The sequence below is a fragment of the Physeter macrocephalus genome, chromosome 9 (assembly GCF_002837175.3).
Source record: "Physeter macrocephalus isolate SW-GA chromosome 9, ASM283717v5, whole genome shotgun sequence".
In the NCBI taxonomy this organism is placed as follows: domain Eukaryota; kingdom Metazoa; phylum Chordata; class Mammalia; order Artiodactyla; family Physeteridae; genus Physeter; species Physeter macrocephalus.
The window spans coordinates 4273622-4293106 of NC_041222.1; the positions used below are offsets into that span (position 1 = coordinate 4273622).

The window sequence follows — 19485 nt, forward strand, 5'->3', positions numbered from 1 at the left end:
AACGGGACCAGGGGACATGGGGCACAGTGCTCCAAGAACCAGAGTTTGGCTGGGGAGCAAGGAAGGCCAGCTTCACCCCAGGCTCCTTGCGTGAGTCTGGGGCCAGGCTCTGCGCTTTTCTGAGACTACCTTCCCATCTGTGAATTACAAGGAGTGCCTGAACGATTTCAAGGGTCGGGCTGCAGCTGGAGTGTTCTCTTTCCTTGTGCCTTGGCCCAGTGAGCTGCTGTTTCTCTCTTTCTTTGCCATTAACCCTCGCAGGCAAATCCTGGAGTTCCCTCGAGCTCCTTGGTTACCTGGTCCTGCCTCTGTCAGGGAGGGCCCTCCCCGACCCCGCTCTGACCAGCCGTGCAGAAGACCTGGGTTGGGGCTGTTTCTCCCAGAGCTGGGCTCTCCTCTGGGGCCAGCTCTGCTTCAGGACTTAGATTTGCTGCCTCCTGGCCCTTGGGCAGTCCTTTGCTGATGAGTGAATTGGCTCCCGATGCCCGAGACTCAAGGAGAGGCCCTTCCTGCCTTCCCCATTCCCTGTATTCTCACAGCACCCGGCGCCCAACCTCTCCAGCCCCTTGATTCGGGTGTTGACCCTGCCTCGCTCTCTATTCAGCTCGCACAGCCTCCCAGCTCACTGCTTGTCTTGCCGCTTTACACATCCCCTCCTCCTCCCTAAAGGCCGAGAGTGCTGTGCTGAGTCAGATCCAGAAAGCCCTAGACCACTTTGCCTTTAATCTCTTCCCCCGACTTCCTGTGCGACTTGCCACGGCTTCAGGGTCAAGTCGAGGCTGGGGGGCTAGGATCTCACCCCAGCAGTCAGTCGCTGTACTCCCCATGTGATTGGGTCATTTGCCTTCTGGGCCTCAGTTTCCCCTCCTGTAGAGTCCCCATCTCTCAGAGCACTGTTATCTCCTTAATGTACCCAAGAGGTTTACAACTTTTATTATGAAAAGCTCAAGACCCTTACTTCTGAGGTCTGGTTTGAGTCTTCATCTGCCTCATAGCTGTAGGTTGGGCTGGCGGGTGGGAGAGCCCCGGATGGGGGCCAGGCATTGAGTCTCACTGGCCTCCTCTCCCTGGGTGTCTCCCCGCTGTGGGAAGAGGACTGAGATGGTGATGGGCCCTGAGTCATTCCGAGCCGGGCTGCCTCCCATCCTGTGCCCCTGCCTGGGCTCATGAGGCTGTGCTCTCTGTCCTGGGTGCTGTGCCCGTGGCACGCTGCCCTCCTAGCAGGACCTGGCAGTGCTGCAGGACAAGTTGCGAATCTCCACCAAGAAGCTGGAGGAGTATGAGACCCTGTTCAAGTGCCAGGAGGAGACAACCCAGAAGCTGGTGCTGGAGTATCAGGCGCGGCTGGAGGAGGGCGAGGAGCGGCTGCGACGGCAGCAGGAGGACAAGGACATCCAGATGAAGGGCATCATCAGCAGGTGAGGGCGGCCGGCCTGTTCCTGCTCTGGGCCCGGTTCTTGCCCCATGCGCGCAGAGGAGCGGACCTGTCCGCTGCCCTCCAGGAGGCCCCGGATCCTGGGGCGGGGCTGCTCAGCCGCAGGATGAGCCGAGAGTGGAGAGAGAAGAGTGTCCGAGGCGGTGGGGACAGTGTGGCACAGGCCTGGAGGCGGGAGGCAGCCCGGGGTGTGGGGGGCCCACGTGGTGCAGTGTGTGTCGATGGTGGAATGTGAGGTTGGCCAAGGCAGCCGCAGAGGGCCTGGGCTCCCTGTGGGGAGTTACGTTTTCTTGGTGCGCACTCACAGGGGAGTTTAGAAGCTGGATGCAGGTGCCGGGAAGGACAGTGAGGACCCAATCCGGGGCAGGAAAAGGAATGAATGTCAGTTACGTGCAGTGGGTGAGGGTGGGGGGGTGGGAGGGAAGAAGTAGCCAGAGTGACCCCCGGATTGTTACCGAGAGCATCCAGGTGTGTCATGGTGCCAGTTACTGAGATGGGGACCTTTGGAAGAAGAGCAGTTTGGATGGGGAGGGAGAGAGATGAGGCCAGTTTTGGATCTGTTGAGTTTTAAGGTGCCTGTGGGTTATGCAGGAAGATTTCCAGGTGGACCATTGACTTTAATGCTGACTCTCATCCTTATTGGTGGCTTATCTTTATTTCTGTGTTGATTCCCTTCTCTCTTCCACTCTGCCCACGGATAAAGTGGATACACCCTCCTGCATGTCTGCAAGCAGGGAATATAGTCAAGGTGTAGCATTCAGACCAGCCCACAGGGTCCCAGTCATGGAGTTTACTTCCTTATGACAGTAATACCAAGTGCAAGAGGAGACAGTGTGGACTTACAGCTTGTTTGTTCACGTGGTTCAAGAGTCGGTCATCAGGATAGATTCAGCAGGTGTGCAGTAACCAGGATGTTCCCCCACCTGGCCTCATGCTTTGTCCGCTGTAAAGATCCTTCCTTAATTCCTCCTATTCAGAGCACCTGTTTCTCTGCTTCTAATTATTGCTTCCTTGATTTACCTGTGGGTTTCTTCTTTATAAAATGGTTAGCATGAGCAGAGGGCCTATAACCAGGGTGACTAGAAACCCACTGTTGACTGAACTTCCAGCTCTGCTCTTGGCTCACCTCATGTGTGTGGTTCCAAGAAAGGAAAACACTTTTCATTTAACCACATTCTCATCTTATCTATTCTCTGAGAGGTGCATGCTCTCCTGAGTTCAGTAACACATTTATTTCTACTAGCCAAGCCTGGTATTTCCTCCCTATTATACACATCAATTAAGTCAATTTGGTTGATAGTGTTGTTCAAGTCTTCTATATCCTTACTGGTTTTTCTCTGTACTTGTTTTCTATCAATTATTGAGAAAAGGATAATGAAGTTTCTAATCATAATTACGGATTTGCCTGTTTCTCCTTTCATTTCTATTGGTTTTTACTTTATGTTCACTGAAACGCTATTCTCAGACACATACACATTTAGGCTAGTTATGTGCTGTTGATGAACTGATCTCTTTATCATTATAAAATCACCTTCTTTATCCCTTGTAATATTCCTTGCTCTGAAATCGACTTTGTTTGATATTAGGACAGCTGCCCTAACTTTCTTTTGATTGGTATTAGCCTGGTATATCCTTTTTCATCCTATTTATACTTTTAACTCAATTATGTCCCTCATTATAAAGTGAGTTTCTGTTACAGACACCTTATTGTTCTTGCTTTTTATCTAATCTGACAGTTTTCTGCCTTTTAATTGGAATGTTTAGACTGTTTACATTTAATGTAATTGTCAATACAATTACATTTAAACTTATTATCTTGCTACTTGTTTTCTATTTGTACCATCTGTTTTGTTCCTTTTCCTGCCCTCTTTTAGATTGACTATTTTTTATGATTCTACTTTATCTCCTTTATTGGCATATTAGCTGTATCTTGTCACTTTAGGGCAGGGGTTAGAAACCTTCTGTAAAGGGGCAGATAATAAATGTTTAGACTTTGCAGGCCATATGGTGTCTATCACAACTGTGTAACTCTGCTGTTTTAGCAGAAGCATGTGCGTGATGTGGCTATGTACCAAAACTAGCAGTGGACCCAATTTTTCCCTTACCCAGGCTATAATAATAGGGACTCTGATAGTATCTTTTTCTTCTGGCTGATTTACAGTTTTTTTTCTTTATCATCGATTGCCAGCAATTTGATTATGAAGTGCCTTGACATGTTTTCTTCATGGGTTTGTTGAGCTCTTGGATCTGTGGGTGTGGAGTTCTGTCTGCCTCCTTAGTCTGTTTTCTGGGACTTTAATTGCATATACATTAGGCTGCTTTATGTTGTCCCACATCTTACTGATGCTCTACTGTTTTCCTTTTTTCATCTTTTTTCTGTGTTTTATTTTAGATTGTTGCAGTGTCTTCAAGTTCACTAATCGTTTCTTCTTAAGCATCTAATCTGCTGTTAATCCTGTTAATCCTATCCAGTATTTTTTTCATTTCAGGTGTCGTATTTTTGCCTCTGAGTTTTCAGTTTTCTTTAAATCCCATCCATTTCTTTTCTCATCATGCGCACGCATTCCTCTATTTTCTTGAACATGTAGAATGTATTTTTATAACAGTTGTATTAATGTCCTTGTCTGCTAATCCTATCATCTGACATTTTCTGAGTCTGTTTTTTTTGCTTTTCTTCCTGGTCATGGGTTGGTTATGTTTTCCTACTTCTCTGCGTGCCTGGTGATTTGGGGTTGGATGCCAGACATTGTGATTTTTACGTAGCTGTTGGATGTGTTGCGTTCCTTTCAATATTTGGGGGCTAACGTTCTGTTCAGTGACGTTAGAAGAATCAGTTTGATTCTTTTGAGGCTCACTTTTAAGCTTTGTTGGGGTGGGTCCTGGACAGTCTTTAGCCTAGGCCTAATCTGGCTTCACTGTTGAGGACTTTCCTTCTGGGGATTCTACTTGATGCCTCCTGTGTTCGTATGCTTTTCCACACTGCCTAGAAGGATCATAAACTATTCTTGGGGTGGTTTTGTGTACTCCTTTCCAATGGCTCTTGCCCCAGCCTGGCTATTTTCTCACAAGCATGCAGAGCAGTCCTCAGCCAGAGCCCTAAGGGGACCCCTCAGGAGATAGGTAGAGTCCTCTCTGCAATTTCTCCTCTCTGGTACTGCCCCCCAAAAGCTTTGCTCCCCCACCCTTCCATCCTCCTCCTCCTTGACTCTATGTGATCACTTCCCTCCTTTGCTTGCCGGGACACTGCCAGCAGGGGTGGGGCTCGCTTTGTGTGTTCCCTTCTCTTAGGGGTCACTGTACTGTACCGCACTGCCTGCTTTTCAGTGTCTGGAAACCTTTTTTTCATATATTTTGTCTAGTTTTCTAGTTTGGTTTTTTCTTACGGCAGGAGGTTAAATCCAGCACCTGTTTGTTATTCCACCATAGCTGGGAGCAGAAGTCTCTCCCCCTTCCTCCATTCCTCCCACTCCCCCTTCTTACAGGCTTTGCTCAGTGACGTACCTTCCTATGACAAGGAACCCCCTCTTGGCGTGATCCCACACCCCTTCCTCCTCAACCCCTGATCCCACTGGCTTTTCACGACAGCCCTGTGTGGTACCTGCCCCGGCGCCGTTGACCTCCCTGTGCATCTACGGTGAAATGGACTAAGTGCTCGCCTGGGGGTTAGATGCTCTTCTGCTCTGGGGAAGTTGTGCGGGTAGAGACAGAAATAAAGCAGTAGGTGAACTCCTCTGAGAAGAGTGTAGAGCAAGAAGAGTGGCCGGTTGAGGCAGAGCCCTGTGGAGCCCTGACAGCCTAGGGGCAGACAGGACAAGGCATCTGCAGAGCAGTGGCCTGGGAGCTAGATGCAAACCCAGAGAGTATGGGGTCTGAAAGCTGAAGGAAGAGAGTAGGAAGATGGGAGTGTTCAACAGTGACTGACAGGCACGTGAGAGACAAGCAGGATGAGACCTGAAAGGGTCTCAGGGAAGGAGCAGCTGGCGACAGGCCCCTGCTGGCCCTAGTTCTGAGCTTCTGTGGATCGTGTTCCTCACGTCTTCCCTGCTCATCACCCAGGCGGCAGACCTTGGCTTGTCCTTCGGCTGTCCAGTTCAGTGTGTCCACCCCCACCCCCAAGACAGCCAGCCACTTCCTGTTCTCTGTGCCCATGGCCCACAAGCTGCCCAGAGCATAGTTACCTTCTCCCTGCCTGTGTCCCTACTGCCTTGTGACTTCATCTTGCCACCTCGAGTGCCCGGCACAGCCTCAGTGAGTACAGGGTGGGTGGAGAAAGCTCTAGAGCCTTGCAGGGCCTTTGTTTCCCACTCAAACCACAGGTCTTATGATGTTACACCACCTGCCTGGCTCTGGGGTGTGGTGAGGATCTAACACCCACTCCCACCCCTGTGGCTCCTGGAAGAACATCAGGAAAGGGGCAGCCCCAGGGACTTCTGGGGATTTGGGAACAGAATCTGGGGCGGGTGAAGCGTAAGGAAGGAGCAGGCTCAGCCTATGTCAGTTGTTGGGGGCCAGCTGGAGGGCCTCTGTCCCAGGCAAGTGTGGGAGGTGAGTCTATGGCCCAAGGAGGGGCTCTCCTCGTATGCCCCCTCCGTGCAGGCGTGATGGTTTGTTCCCACCAGGCCCCGCACTCACCTCCTCACTTGCACCCTCAAATGCCAGCCTGACTGTCCTTGTCTCTGGTAACAGGTTGATGTCAGTGGAGGAGGAGCTGAAGAAGGACCACGCGGAGATGCAAGCAGCTGTAGACTCCAAACAGAAGATCATTGATGCCCAGGTGTGGGGCTCTGGCCTTTTGGTCAGCCACAGGTGTTAAAGGACCTGGGATAAGGAGGGGGTGACTTTGGTTTCTTCACATCCTCAGTCGTACCCCACTGCAGAAGCTAAGGAAGATAGGAGATCAGGATCTCTGCTCCAAGAAGTCAGACTTGAGGGTCTCGGTGGACCACAAGCTCACTAGGACAGGCTATGAAAAGGGCAGGGCAACTCCTCCCCTGCGGGGGCAGCTCGGTGGGTATTGCCTTTCACCAGGGGTTCTGACCAGAGAGTGGAAACTATTGGGAGGGGAATGGGAAAGGCTGGGGGTGACAGCAGGCTTGGGAGAGAGGGAGCAAGGGGGCTCTTGTTCAGAGCTGTGGCTTCCCAACTGCGTTGAGAGGGGAGACAGTTAAGAGACTGGCCTCCAATCTCCTTCCCCCAGGTCTGTGCCCTTTTCCTCTCCAGGCCCAGGCCTTGCTCAGTCTGGAAACTGCACAGGCTGACTGGTAGCTGTGACCTCTGTTTTGTACGCACCAGTGCACACACACATGAACAAGCTTGTGCCTGACGCTGCTGGGGCTGCTTGCTCCCTTTGGGTGGGAAGCAGGTGATGAGGTAGAGACCTGAGGAAGGCAGGCGCAAGAAGGTCTTGGTCCATGATGGCAAGGCCGCCTCCTCCCCAGCGGGACCACTGCCGCCTCCGTGCCTTTCCCATCCTTCACGCGTGGTATCCTCCAGGCCCCCTGCCTTCCCCCTCCCAGCGCTTCTTGTAGGCGGACACGGCTCCAGGGAGATCCCTTTCCGGCACAGACCCCCTTTGGCCCAGGAGGCCATTCCGCGACCCCAGCTGATGCCCTCTTTGCCCACAGGAGAAGCGCATCGCCTCACTGGATGCGGCCAACGCCCGCCTCATGAGCGCCCTGACACAGCTGAAAGAGAGGTACAGCATGCAAGCCCGTAACGGCATCTCCCCCACCAACCCCACCAAATTGCAGATTACTGAGAACGGCGAGTTCAGAAACAGCAGCAGTTGTTAACCTGCCCGAGGAGGGAGGACCATGGTGGCCCAGGGCAGGGTCTCGGCCTGGGGAGGAGCGGCCCCAGCGCAGGGGCAAGAGGCCGAGGCTCGGCGCCTCCCTCCAGCCGCGGTCCGGGAGGCGGCCGCAGAGGGAGCCGCGAGAGACTGACGCAGTGCGCCGGGGCACAGCGGCCCGCTCCCCGAGAAGCGCGTTCGGTGCAGGCCAGAGAGACTGCAGGCTGGGGAGCAGGCACAGGGGGCTGCGCGATGTTTCTGTCGGGTGTTGAATTTGGTGTGCGTCACCTTTCCTCCTCGACCTGGCTGAGTGCATGTACCCCCCAACCCCTCCCCAGGGAGGGAGCTGCCCGGAGAGCTGGAGGGTCGGAGAGCCAGGGGCCTACTCTCGTGGCTTCCCCTCCCCAGGACTGCCAGGCAGCCAGGCCCTGCCCTGTGGGACCTGCCCCTCAGTTCCGGAAGCCGACGGGGCGGTCAGCAGGCAGGGAGGGGGTGGGGAGGACGGAGCTGCCAGAGCGCCGGGGCCCCCGCCTGTCTCCACCCTGAGCACCTGCCCCTGCATGGGCGGGGACCCTTCCCGGCTGTGAGGGAACCGAGGAGTCACCCGCCCCCGTACCTGTCCCCAGACCCTCCGCCTTCCCGCTCCCGCCCTCCCTCTTCCTCCCTAACTTGTTCCGTCAGGTAGACCCAGCGAGGATCGCAGCTCTCTTCTGGGCCCTTGCGCCCGTGGGAAGATCCAGGACCTCCCTCACTTGCCACGTGGGCCCAGGCTGATGCTCTGGGGCTCCCCGAAGACAAAGACCTGGGCAGAGCTGGCCCGGGCGGCACTGTGTGGTGCCTGCCCCTCTCCCGGAGCTAGTGTACCTGGGCGCGGTGGCCCTGCAGGGAGTGGCCAGCAGGTGCTCCCCTGAGAGACAGGCTGAGCTTTCCTGACGGACGGTTAAAAAGAAGTCTAGTGCCCGCAGGCCCTGAGAAGGTGGATAACTGTGATTTCTTTTCCTTTCACAGTATGCGTTAGAAACAAAAGCCCGCTCGCTCGCTCGCTCGCTCGCTGGAACACAGGGGCCTTTTAAATTGAGCGTGCGCACTGCATGGGAAATAGCGGCCCTGGAGGATGTTAGACTTGCTCCCTCTCCAAGACAGCAGCAGCCTGCACCCGCCCCGTGTGTGCGGCCGGCCTCTGCCTCACCCCTCCCGGGCCCAGCCGAGGACCCAGGCGCTGCAGACAGGGAGGTGCTCACCCGCGGCTGGGGCCGGTTTCCCTCAGCTCTAGGCTGTTCTGTAGCTTATCGGCCCTCCCCGCCCCCCCCTTGCGGGACCTAGGTGGGCAGGAGCGTGGGTCCCTCTCGTCCCTCCCTGTTCCCACGCCTGGCCCTGGGGAATCTCAGGCAGGAGCTGGGGCGTTCACCCTGCAGCCAGGAGCCGCCCCGTCTGCCTCAGCCGTGGGAAACTGGGGAGACCCCTTCCTGCTGCTGGGGCTGGAGACGCTCCACCAGGGCCCAGGTTGCCCCAGAGCCCCCCAGGAAGGGGAGCACGGCGGGGGGCTCGGACCACACTGCACCCTGTCCTGGGGTGAAACCAGTTCAGTTAGCCCAGAGACCCGCTTGTGGGGAGAGGGCAGGACCCCCAAGGGTCACAGACCTCAGGAAGGCAGGCCGTGGGGGGCGGAGGCCTTGCCCCACTCCTCTGGCCACACAGGCAGGGCCTGGCCCCGGTGACGTTCTCCTCTGGTTCCCTGTCAGTCACCCCCCCCGCCCCGCCAATGCCTCGTTGAGCGACCTCGGACTGAGCGCCTCTTAGCAATACAGGGGGGAGGTTCCCAGGGCCTGGACAGCTGGGCTCAGGAGGCCAGCGGTGGCCGGTGCTGGCGGCCCTTGGCCTGGGTTGGGAGCTCTCAGGACGAGAGCCTTATTTACTTACTTAGTGCAAAAACTGTAAAAGTGTACAGACTCTTCCCAGATTTTTATCTGAATTGCAAGTCTGACGATTTTTGTAAATGTTCTTGGTGTTTGACTGTAATGTAACTATTTCATCCAATGGTTGTACATAGTCCTTTAGTCCTGGTGCTGCCGAGGGCTGCCTGGGACCGCTGCTCTCCGACGGTTTTTATTTTGTTTTTAATCTAGAGAACAGTGCTGGGCAGGAGGCAGAGGGTGGGGATTCGGGTGATGGGGGTTTTCCCTGCCGGTGGCATTTTGTCGGCTGTGCAGCGTGCTCTCTGGGTGGTGGGGACGTGCGACCTGCCTGGGTCACACTGAACCCGCGTCCCTGAGCGAGGAGGAGGGAAGGCAGTCCCTGCTCGGGGAGGCCCAAGCCCAGCCCTGCTGGAGAAGGCTCTCCCCTCCCCTCTCCTGCCAACACAGGGAGAAGGCTCTCCCCTCCCCTCTCCTGCCAACACAGGGAGGCCTGACATTTTGCTTAACTTTTATGTTTAGGGTGAAGGAAACTGCCAAACTTCCTATAAGTGAAGACTCTTTCCGACCGCCCAGAATGGGGGTGGGGAACCAGGGCCAGAGCTCCAGGCACCCCCCCCCCAACCCTGCAGAGCATCTGCCCCGGGGTACACCTCTCCCCCTCCCGCCCCGGCCATCTGCGGAAGGCAGACCGTCCAGGGAAATGGCCCCTCTTTTCTACAGACTCCCCCAAGCCGCCCCCAGCCCCCATTCCACCTCCCTGCCCCCCTTTTGTAAGTATGTGAAAAGGAAAAAATGCAAATGTTGGCGTCTTGGCTGGAGCGCCTCCCTCCAGTTGTGACTCTAACTATGTAATAATGTACAGAGAAAGCTGTTGGTGTTCTAAGACTGTGTGGCTGTGCAATTTCTGTACATTTGCAATTAGAAATATTAAAGATTTATTTAGCTATTTTAAGCCTGACTCGCCTCTCCATTCAGCTGTGTCTCAGGAGCTTTTCCAGGGGGCGACTCTTGCATTGTGGCCTGATACTGTTCTTTACCAGCACTCGGTTCACCCTGGTGGCAGCTGTGGTCAGGGGAGACCCTGCATGATCTGGGAGTGGCCCGTTCTCTTCCGGGCTGGGGTCTTTCCCTGCCCCTCGCTCTGACAAGCGTGGACTTTCTAGGCTCCCAGAGCTTGGCCCCTGCCTTTCCCTACAGCAGATACCAGCTCCTGCTTCCCCAGCCCCTGAAATCCTACTCCAGGAGGAAAGGAGGTGGTCCAGGGCCACCAGCGGATCATGGCTGAGCTAGACTTAAACCCAAGCCTCAGATACCCGAGAAGCCCCAACACATGGCCCAGACCCACCTGCAAGGCTGAACCCATGGCCTTTGTTGGCAACAAGCCAGCGCCTGGGCCCCTTCAGTTGCACCCTGCACAGGGGACAGGTGAGCACTGCAGGAAAAAAAACAACAACCCATTTCAGACCGTGCCCTTGTGGGTTCCCATCTCCCCTCTCAGCAAGGCCTCCCTGCCCTATTCTCCACCGTGGTTCAGCCAAACCTGTACCTCTTCTCGGATCTCCCAGCCAGACGCTCTCCCTGCTCCGAGAGCCAGCCTCCTAGCCCACTGGGGGAAGATGGCAGCAGTGACCCTCTGACCCCACCCTGGCTCAACGCCAGCCAGGCGCTCAAGCTCTCACCTTGCTTCCTTCCCCAAAGCAGCCACAGGAGAGGAGGGGACCCCCATTCCTTCCCAAGGCAGCCCCTGGCCACCCCTTGCTTTCATCACTCCTAACTAACTCTTCAGCCCCTGCCGCTCCTTCTCACAGCATTTAAAACACCAGGTCTCCACCTGCTCTTCACCTGCTCCAGGCTGGGTTTTCTACCCTTCAGACAACCTTTTTAAAAGTGTACTTACTGCCTGCAGGGACTTGCCATCTCCGCCTCTGGCCTCCCGCCCTTTCCCCAGCCCTCTGTAGCCTGGCTTGCCTTTCACACCTCCACTGCCTCATTGCCAAACCCGTGGGCCACCTCAGTGCTTCCGTACCACTGACCCTGGTTCCCAAACTGGTCCCTCTGCTGAGGTGATGCCCTGTAAACATAGAATTCAAGGAAATAGCAATGAATGGAACAGAAAAATCGTTTCATGTTGACAGACATCTATAACGAAGGTACAAAAGCCATGAACTTCCATATGTGGATTAAGGAGCATCAAGTAGAAAGCAAAAACTGCTGGAAATGCAAAAGAAAAAAATCAACAAAAATACAGTTGCATCTGAGACTTAACACCTCACCATTATTAGCTTATGACAGATCAAGGAGGCAATGAGAACCCAGAGGATTTTAATAATTAATAAGGTTTAATAAGCAGGGATACATCAAGCTCTTACTCTAGAGAGAACACACCTTCTTTCGCGTATGCTTAGAACGTCACCCAAAGCTGACTGTACATAGAGAAACGAAAACCTGAAAAAGCTGGCCAAAGAAACAGTTTGGGCCACGTTCTGTACCTTGAAGCAATAAAACTAGAGATCACTAGAAGACGTTTACTTAGTTTTTCTTCTATCAGAAAGTTTAAAAAATAAATATTACATCAGTAGGATTAGGTTTTTAAAAGAAATAATCTTCCAATTAAATAAGGTATACTGATGACATGCATTTACCTCGTTTCCTTTTCAAGCACCACCGACAGGACTGAAAAGATGGTCACTCATAAGGGCAGAATTAATGTGGGAGGAGATAATCAGTATGTAAGAGAATTCGAAAAGCTTTGGCAGATGGAGGTTGATGAAAGAGCACTGACTAAATTAGCAGAGGGCAAGATGAACCGGAAGTGAGCTGATCAGCCCTATGGGGTCCCAGCATGATGGGAGGCCGAGCAAGGGTACCAGGTTGGAAACAGGGGAACCAGACCACAGCCTCCTCTCCCTGTTCTGCACAGCCAGGAAACTCCTGTTTACCACCTCACCTCCTGGTAAGGAACTGGACGTTTACTACCTGCGGGAATCGAGCCACGTAGTCTCCAGATGAGGGGACGTCAGGCAGAGCCAAGGGCTCTGCCAGGTATAGGTCTGAAAGCAGTGGGGAGGGGTGAAGTGAGCTTCTGCTCTCAAGAGTGCCTGGCCCACAAGCACCCTCACGGCTCCCAGAATGCCCAGGACCAGGCATCTGTCCCCCACCCGACTGGGAATATTCTTCTTTGGAAAAACTGACTTTGGAGAAAAGACCTCCAGATACTTCCCAAAGCAAAGACGGCATCACTGTTCCAATATCCTATAACGAGACTCACTGATCAGTGTGTCCTGGGCCTATGCACACATGCAAAGAGCACAGACAGCCAGGACCCCTCAGACAGTTAAGAAAGTGTCCAATGAATAAAATAGATATGAATTTCCCCGGATCTTTGCTTCACTAATGCTAACAAAGCCCCCTATTTGCAAATATAACAGCTCAAAAAAAAAAAAAAATTTCAAGGGAGAGGCCAAACAACCAGCCCAAGAAAGGAAACAGGAAATAGAGATAAGGTAGGAAAGAGAAGAACATTAAAAAACAACCCCCTCCCCAAACTAGAATATCCTCAGGGAAATAAAACAATAGGATGCTATGAAAAAAAAACATCACAAAAGTGCAGCTGACAAAAATAAAATATCCAATAGGAGTGATGGAATACAAAGCTGAGGTATTCTTCCAGAAATAGAGAATGGGAGTGAGAACCAGACTTCAGACAATACTACAAAGCTACAGTAATCAAAACAGCATGCTATTGGCACAAAAACAGACATAGGGATCAATGGAACAGAATAGAGAGCCCAGAAATAAACCCACATACCTACAGTCAATTAATCATCAACAAAGGAGGCAAGAATATACAATGGAGAAAAGACAGTCTTTTCAGCAAGTGGTGTTGGGAAGGTTGAACAGCCACATGTAAATCAAAGAAGTTAGAACACACCCTCACACCATACGCAAAAATAAACTCAAAATGGTTTAAAGACTTAAATATAAGACATGACAGTTGGGGCTTCCCTGGTGGCTCAGTGGTTAAGAATCCACCTGCCAATACAGGGGACATGGGATCGAGCCCTTGTCCGGGAAGATCCCACATGCCGCGGAGCAACTAAGCCCGTGTGCCACAACTACTGAAGCCCACACGCCTAGAGTCTGTGCTCCAAAACAAGAGAGAAGCCACCGCAACAAGAAGCCCGCACACCGCAACAAAGAGTAGCCCCTGCTCGCCACAACTAGAGAAAGCCCACGCCCAGCAACAAAGACCCAATGCAGCCATAAATAAATAAATAAATAAAGATGTGACACCATAAAATTCTTAGAGCACATAGGCAAAACATTCTCTGACATAACTCATACAAATGTTTTCTTAGTCTCCCAAGCAATAGAAATAAATAAAAGCAAAAATAAATAAACAGGACCTAGTCAAACTTACAAGATTTTGTACAGCAAAGGAAACCATAAACAAAATGAAAAGACAACCTATGGACTGGGAGAAAATATTTGCAAATGATGCAACTGGCAAGGGCTTAATTTCCAAAATATACAAACAGCCCATACAACTCAATACAATAAAACAAACAACCCAATCGAAAAATGGGCAAAAGACCCGAATAGATATTTCACCAAAGAAGACATACAGATGGCCAACAGGCACATGTAAAGATGCTCAACATCATTAATTATTAGGGAAATGAAAATCAAAACTATAATGAGGGACCACCTCACACTGGTCAGAAGGGCCAACATGAATGGGTAAAGATGTGGTACACATATGATCCAGCAATCCCACTACTGGGCATATACCCAGAGAAAACCATAATTCAAAAAGACACATGCACCCCAATGTTCACTGCAGCACTATATACAATAGCCAGGTCATGGAAGCAACCTAAATGCCCATCGACAGACGAATGGATAAAGAAGTTGCTGGTACATATATACAATGGAATATTACTCAGCCAAAAAAGAAGAATGAAATTGGGTCATTTGTTGAGACGTGGGTGGATCTAGAGACTGTCATACAGAGTGAAGTCAGTCAGAAAAAGAACAAATATCGTTTATTCACACATGTATGTGGAACCTAGAAAAATGGTACAGATGAACCGGTTTGCAGGGCAGAAGTTGCGACACAGATGTAGAGAACAAACATATGGACACCAAGGGGGCAAAGCCGCAGGGGGTGGGGATGGTGGTGGGATGCATTGGGTGATTGGGATTGACATCTATACACTGATGTGTGTAAAATTGATGACTAATAAGAACCTGTTGTATAAAAAAATAAATAAAATTTAAAAATTAAAAAAAAACAAAAACAAAAAATATATACGATGGAATACTCAGCCATACAGAAGAATGATATAATGCCATTTGCAGCAACTGTATGGACCTAGAGATTATCACACTATGTGAAGTATGTCAGAGAGAGAAAGACAAATACCATATATCACTTTTATGTGGAATCTAAAATATGACACAGAACGAACTTATCTACAAAACAGAAACAGACTCACAGACATAGAGAACAGACTTGTGGTTGCCAAGGGGGAGGGTGGGGCGGGAGAGGGATAGATTGGGAGTTTGGGGTAGGAAGATGCAAACTATTTTATACAGAATGGATAAACAACAAGGTCCTACTGTATAGCACAAGGAACTATATTCAATATCCTGTGATAAACCACAATGGAGCACTTTTCATGCCTAGCGCAGCCATGGCTTGTGGTCCCAAGAAGCACCTGAAGTACATAGCAGCTCCAAAGCATTGGACGCTGGATAAACCAACTGGTGCGTTTGCTCCTCGTCCATCTACCAGTCCCCACGAGCTGAGGGAATGTCTCCCACTAATTATTTACCTAAGGAACAGACTAAAGTATGCCCTAACAGGAGATGAACTCAAGAAGATCTTCATGCAGCATTTCATTAAGATTGATGGCAAGGTCCGCACTGACATAACCTACCCTGCTGGTTTTAAGGATGTCATCAGCATTGACAAGACTGGAGAGAATTTTTGTCTGATCTGTGACACCAAGGATCGCTTTGCTGCTCATCATATTACACCTGAGGAGGCGAAGTATAAGTTGTGCAAAATGAGAAAGATCTTTGTGGGGACAAAAGGAATCCCTCATCTGGTGAACCATGACGCTCTCCCCATTGGCTACGCTGATCCCCTCATCAAGGTGAATGACACCATTCAGACTGATTTGGAGACTGGCAAGATTACTGATTTCATCAAATTTGACACTGGTAACGTGTGCATGGTGACTGGAGGTGCTAACTGGGAAGAACTGGTGTGATCACCAACAGGGAGAGACATCCTGGTTCTTTTGATATAGTTCATGTGAAAGATGCCAATGGCAACAGCTTTGCCACCCGGCTCTCCAACATTTTCGTTACTGGCAAAGGCAACAAACCGTGGATCTCTCTTCCCCGTGGAAAGGGTATCCACCTTACCAGTGCTGAGGAGAGAGACAAGAGACTGGCGGCCAAACAGAGCAGTGGATAAAATGATCTCTAGGCAACATGAATGGAAGTCTTTGTACTTAATTAAAGACAATACTGCATTAAAAAAAAAACACAACGGAAAAGAATATGAAAAAGAATGTATATATATATGTATATATACATGTATGTATGTATAACTGAATCACTTTGCTGTACAGTAGAAATTAATACAAATTGTAAATCAAATGTAATTCAATAAAATAAACTTTAAAAAAAAAGAAAATGGGAGTGAGAGGAAAAAAATCTAGAAGCTCAATCCAGGATATCTAACATCCAACTATTGGGAATTCCTAAAGGAGGGAAAAGAAGAGGAAAGGGGAAAACGATCAAAGGAATCATAAAAGCATATTTTCCAGAGTTGAAGGAAGAACTCAAGTGTTCAGGATGAAAGAACCCAGCACAATGGATGGAAAAAGAGCCCCTCCAGGGCACAGTGTCATAATTCCCAAACATACCAGAGCTGTGTGGATCCATGCTGGCGTTAGCCAGGAGCCCAGGGGAAGGAAGCAGTGGCTGAGTACATGGGCCTAAGTGAGGAGATGGGAACCATGGCTCTGGAGAGCAGAGAGAGTCTGGTGTTCCTGAAAATTCCTGGTGGAGAGTCTCAGCAAGAGGTCCTGGTAAGAAATGGTGAGGTTACATTGAGACTAATCAGCGTGATCATGTGCTGTTCTCTGGCTACAGTCAAGACTAGTTAATGCCCTACAGGGCTATAAAACCACAAGCAATGGGGGTGCTAAAAATGCACAAGTGAACACGTAATACACACGCTATGTACATACATACGTAGTGAATGGCAAGTCAAATAAAGATGTATTCCCCCAGGTGACAGAATAGTCCCGGGGTGGTCCTCTTAACAATATTGCAGTGGGACACTGGGATGACAAGTTGGGATGACAAGCTGGCCTCCTTTTGCCTTAATTCCAGGTTTGGGTGATTTTTCTGAATACCCCTTGACAATGCAAAGCACAAAGCTTCAGTGACCTGGCAGCAATGTGAGTGACTAAAGCAGGCCCACATCAGAGGACACTCAGACCCAGTGTTGAGAGACAACAGGGAGAGGTGGGGATTGGGGAGAACTGGAGAGCACACACCCTTTCTCCAGGTGTGGCTCCTCCTCGGCATCAGGGACCATTGCCATGGATTCGCATACCATCCATTCTCTGCTCACCGACTCCCACATTTTTATACCCAGCTCCACTGCTCCCTGAGCCCTTCACGGGCCTGTGTCCACTTGGCATCAGGTTTGATATGACCCCCAAACCTGCTCCTCCCTTCATTTTCTAACCCACCAAAATGGCTCTGCCATCCTCCCAGTTGCTTGAGCCAAGAGCCAAATGTGACTTCTCGATTCTTGTGCATTAAAAAGAATGGATAACAGCAAAGGAAATTGTAAACAAAATGAAAAGACAACCTATGAAATGGGAGAAAATATTTACAAATGATGCAACTGACAAGGGATTAATCTCCAAAATATACAAACACCTCATACAACTCAATAAAAAAAAACCCAATCAAAAAATGGGCAAAAGACCTAAATAGGCATTTCTCCAAAGAAGACTTACAGACGGCCAACAGACACATGAAAAGATGCTCAACATCACTAATTATTAGAGAAATGCAAATCAAAACTACGAGATATCACCTCATATTGGTCAGAATGGCTATCATCAAAAATGTCTACAGGGCTTCCCTGGTGGCGCAGTGGTTGAGAATCTGCCTGCCAATGCAGGGGGCACGGGTTCGAGCCCTGGTTTGGGAAGATCCCACATGCCGCGGAGCAACTAGGCCCGTGAGCCACAACTACTGAGCCTGCGCGTCTGGAGCCTGTGCCCTGCAACAAGAGAGGCCGTGATAGTGAGAGGCCCGCGCACCGCGATGAAGAGTGGCCCCCACTTGCCGCAACTAGAGAAAGCCGTCGCACATAAACGAACACCCAACACAGCCAAAAATAAATAAATTAATTAATTAAAAAAAAATGTCTACAAATAATAAATGCTGGAGAGGGTGTGGAGCAAAGGGAGCCCTCCTACACTGTTGGTGGGAATGTAAATTGGTGCAGCCACTATGGAGAACAGTATGGAGGTTCCTTAGAAAACTAAAAATAGAGTTACCACATGATCCAGTAATCCCACTCCCGGGCATACATACAGAAAAGACGAAAATTCTAATTCGACAAATACATGCACCCAATGGTCATAGCAGCACTGTTTACAATAGCCAAGACATGGAAGCAACCTAAATACCCATAAACAGATGAATGGTTAAAGAAGATGTGGTATATATACACAATATATATACTATTACTCAGCCGTGAAAAACAATGAAATAATGCTATTTGCAGCAACATGGATGGACCTAGAGATTATCATACTAAGTGAAGTCAGACAGAGAAAGACAAATATATGATATGATTTTTATGTGGAATCTAAGAAAATGATACAGATGAACTCATTTACAAAACAGAAATAGACTCACAGATACTGAAAACTAACTTACGGTTACCAAAGGGGAAAGGGGAGTGGGGGATACACACTACTCTATATAAAATAGATAAGCAACAAGGACCTACTGTATAGCACAGGGAACTATATTCTATAACTTGTAATAATCTATAATGGAAAAGAATCTGAAAAAGATATTATACAAATAAATGATTATATATATGTATATATATTTTATATGTATAACTGAATCACTTTGCTGTACACCTGAAACTAACACACCACAAAAAAAAAAAAAAAAAAAAAGAAAAGATAACATGCATCCCAATGTTCACAGCAGCACTATTGACAAAAACCAAGACATGGGAGCCACCTAAGTGTCCATCAACAGATGAATGGATAAAGATGATACTGAAACTAACACAACACTGTAAATCAACTATACTTCAACTACAAAAGTTGTAAAAAAAAAAAAAAAAAAAAAAGAAAAGATAACATGCATCCCAATATTCACAGCAGCACTATTGACAAAAACCAAGACATGGGAGCCACCTAAGTGTCCATCAACAGATGAATGGATAAAGATGATATGTACATATATATATACATTTACTGTATAGCATAGGCAACTGTCTTGAATATCTTGTAATAACCAATGATGGAAAAGAATCTGAAAAAGAAATTATACATATTATATATACACACACACATACATATAACTGAATCACTTTCTGTACATCTAAAATTAACAGTATTGTGAATCAATTATAGTTCAATTTTTAAAATCATATTAAAAGAGGATGGATAGATTTGGAATGATGTTCATCATATATTATGTATGAAAGGCAAGCAGTAGATTGGTATACCCATTCCTTTAAAGAGAATTAAATAAATTACATCACATATAATAAGTTACATAGAAGAACTACGTGGAAGCAAACAGATACTATTAACAGTAACTTCCTCAAAGGAATGGTGCTTAGCAGGGTGGAAGGGAGGACTTGCACATTCTACTTTATATTCCTGTTATTGTTTGAATATTTTATGACCAGTTTTTATTTTTTGTTTTGATATGGAGCCATTGAAGAATAAATAAAACATATCCATATAATAAAACACTACACAGCCATTACACTTGTAGAAGAATAAAAGACATTGAAAGATGTTAATAATACATTAAGTGTAAAAGCTGATAACAGAATCATATGTCCGGAAGGATTCTAGCTTAGTTTAAAAAAAATCTATTTGCAAAAAGAGGTCTGGATTAGGAGATAGTAGTGTATGTAAGAACCAGAGCTTGGGCATAAGGGAGACCTGGGTTTCAGCCTTAATGGCTGTTGATTTGCCTGTGATCTTAGGTAAATTGGGAAAGTCCTCTCAGTCTCAGTTTCCTTAACTGTAAAGTAGGGATAACAG

General features: G+C 49.0%; 3 protein-coding genes across 7 annotated transcripts in view; 2 read left to right on the forward strand and 1 right to left on the reverse strand.

The window, feature by feature from the left end:
- The first annotated feature begins 1006 nt into the window (after positions 1 to 1006).
- On the forward strand, positions 1007 to 10086 carry DAB2IP (DAB2 interacting protein). 5 transcript variants are annotated; one of them, XM_055086984.1, is made up of 5 exons: positions 6140 to 6209; positions 6297 to 6442; positions 7060 to 7130; positions 7905 to 8199; positions 9659 to 9746. In XM_055086984.1, the coding sequence occupies exons 1-4, from the start codon at positions 6202 to 6204 to the stop codon at positions 7995 to 7997; spliced, it is 318 nt and encodes a 105-aa protein (XP_054942959.1). In that variant the 5' UTR covers positions 6140 to 6201; the 3' UTR covers positions 7998 to 8199; positions 9659 to 9746. The 5 variants fall into 5 exon arrangements, with proteins under 5 accessions (XP_054942958.1, XP_028350091.2, XP_054942959.1 ...); XM_055086983.1 differs by lacking the exons at positions 6297 to 6442; positions 7905 to 8199 and adding an exon at positions 1007 to 1418 and having other exon boundaries at positions 6122 to 6209; positions 9659 to 10086; XM_028494290.2 differs by lacking the exon at positions 6297 to 6442 and adding an exon at positions 1189 to 1418 and having other exon boundaries at positions 6122 to 6209; positions 7060 to 8199.
- Positions 10087 to 14679: 4593 nt separating this feature from the next.
- LOC102975115 (40S ribosomal protein S4, X isoform-like) lies at positions 14680 to 15672 on the forward strand. The gene is given in 2 exon segments (XM_024126454.3): positions 14680 to 15397; positions 15400 to 15672. Coding segments are annotated over 2 exon segments (804 nt in total). The 5' UTR covers positions 14680 to 14820; the 3' UTR covers positions 15627 to 15672.
- A 2887-nt stretch (positions 15673 to 18559) lies between these two features.
- Positions 18560 to 19485, reverse strand: part of TTLL11 (tubulin tyrosine ligase like 11) — a 197239-nt gene continuing 196313 nt past the window's right edge. The window contains exon 11 of the mRNA XM_055086987.1: positions 18560 to 18739. Within this exon, the coding sequence (XP_054942962.1) occupies positions 18679 to 18739 (61 nt within the window). The 3' untranslated portion in view covers positions 18560 to 18678. The remainder of the gene's footprint in view (positions 18740 to 19485) is intronic.

Excerpts from the sequence above, each read along its gene's own strand:
- DAB2IP (XM_055086982.1), top strand. Across the intron at positions 6,443-7,059 it reads TCCCCTGCGGGGGCAGCTCG|GAGAAGCGCATCGCCTCACT; the intron begins GTGGGTATTGCC and ends CTTTGCCCACAG. Across the intron at positions 7,131-8,231 it reads CTGACACAGCTGAAAGAGAG|TATGCGTTAGAAACAAAAGC; the intron begins GTACAGCATGCA and ends TTCCTTTCACAG.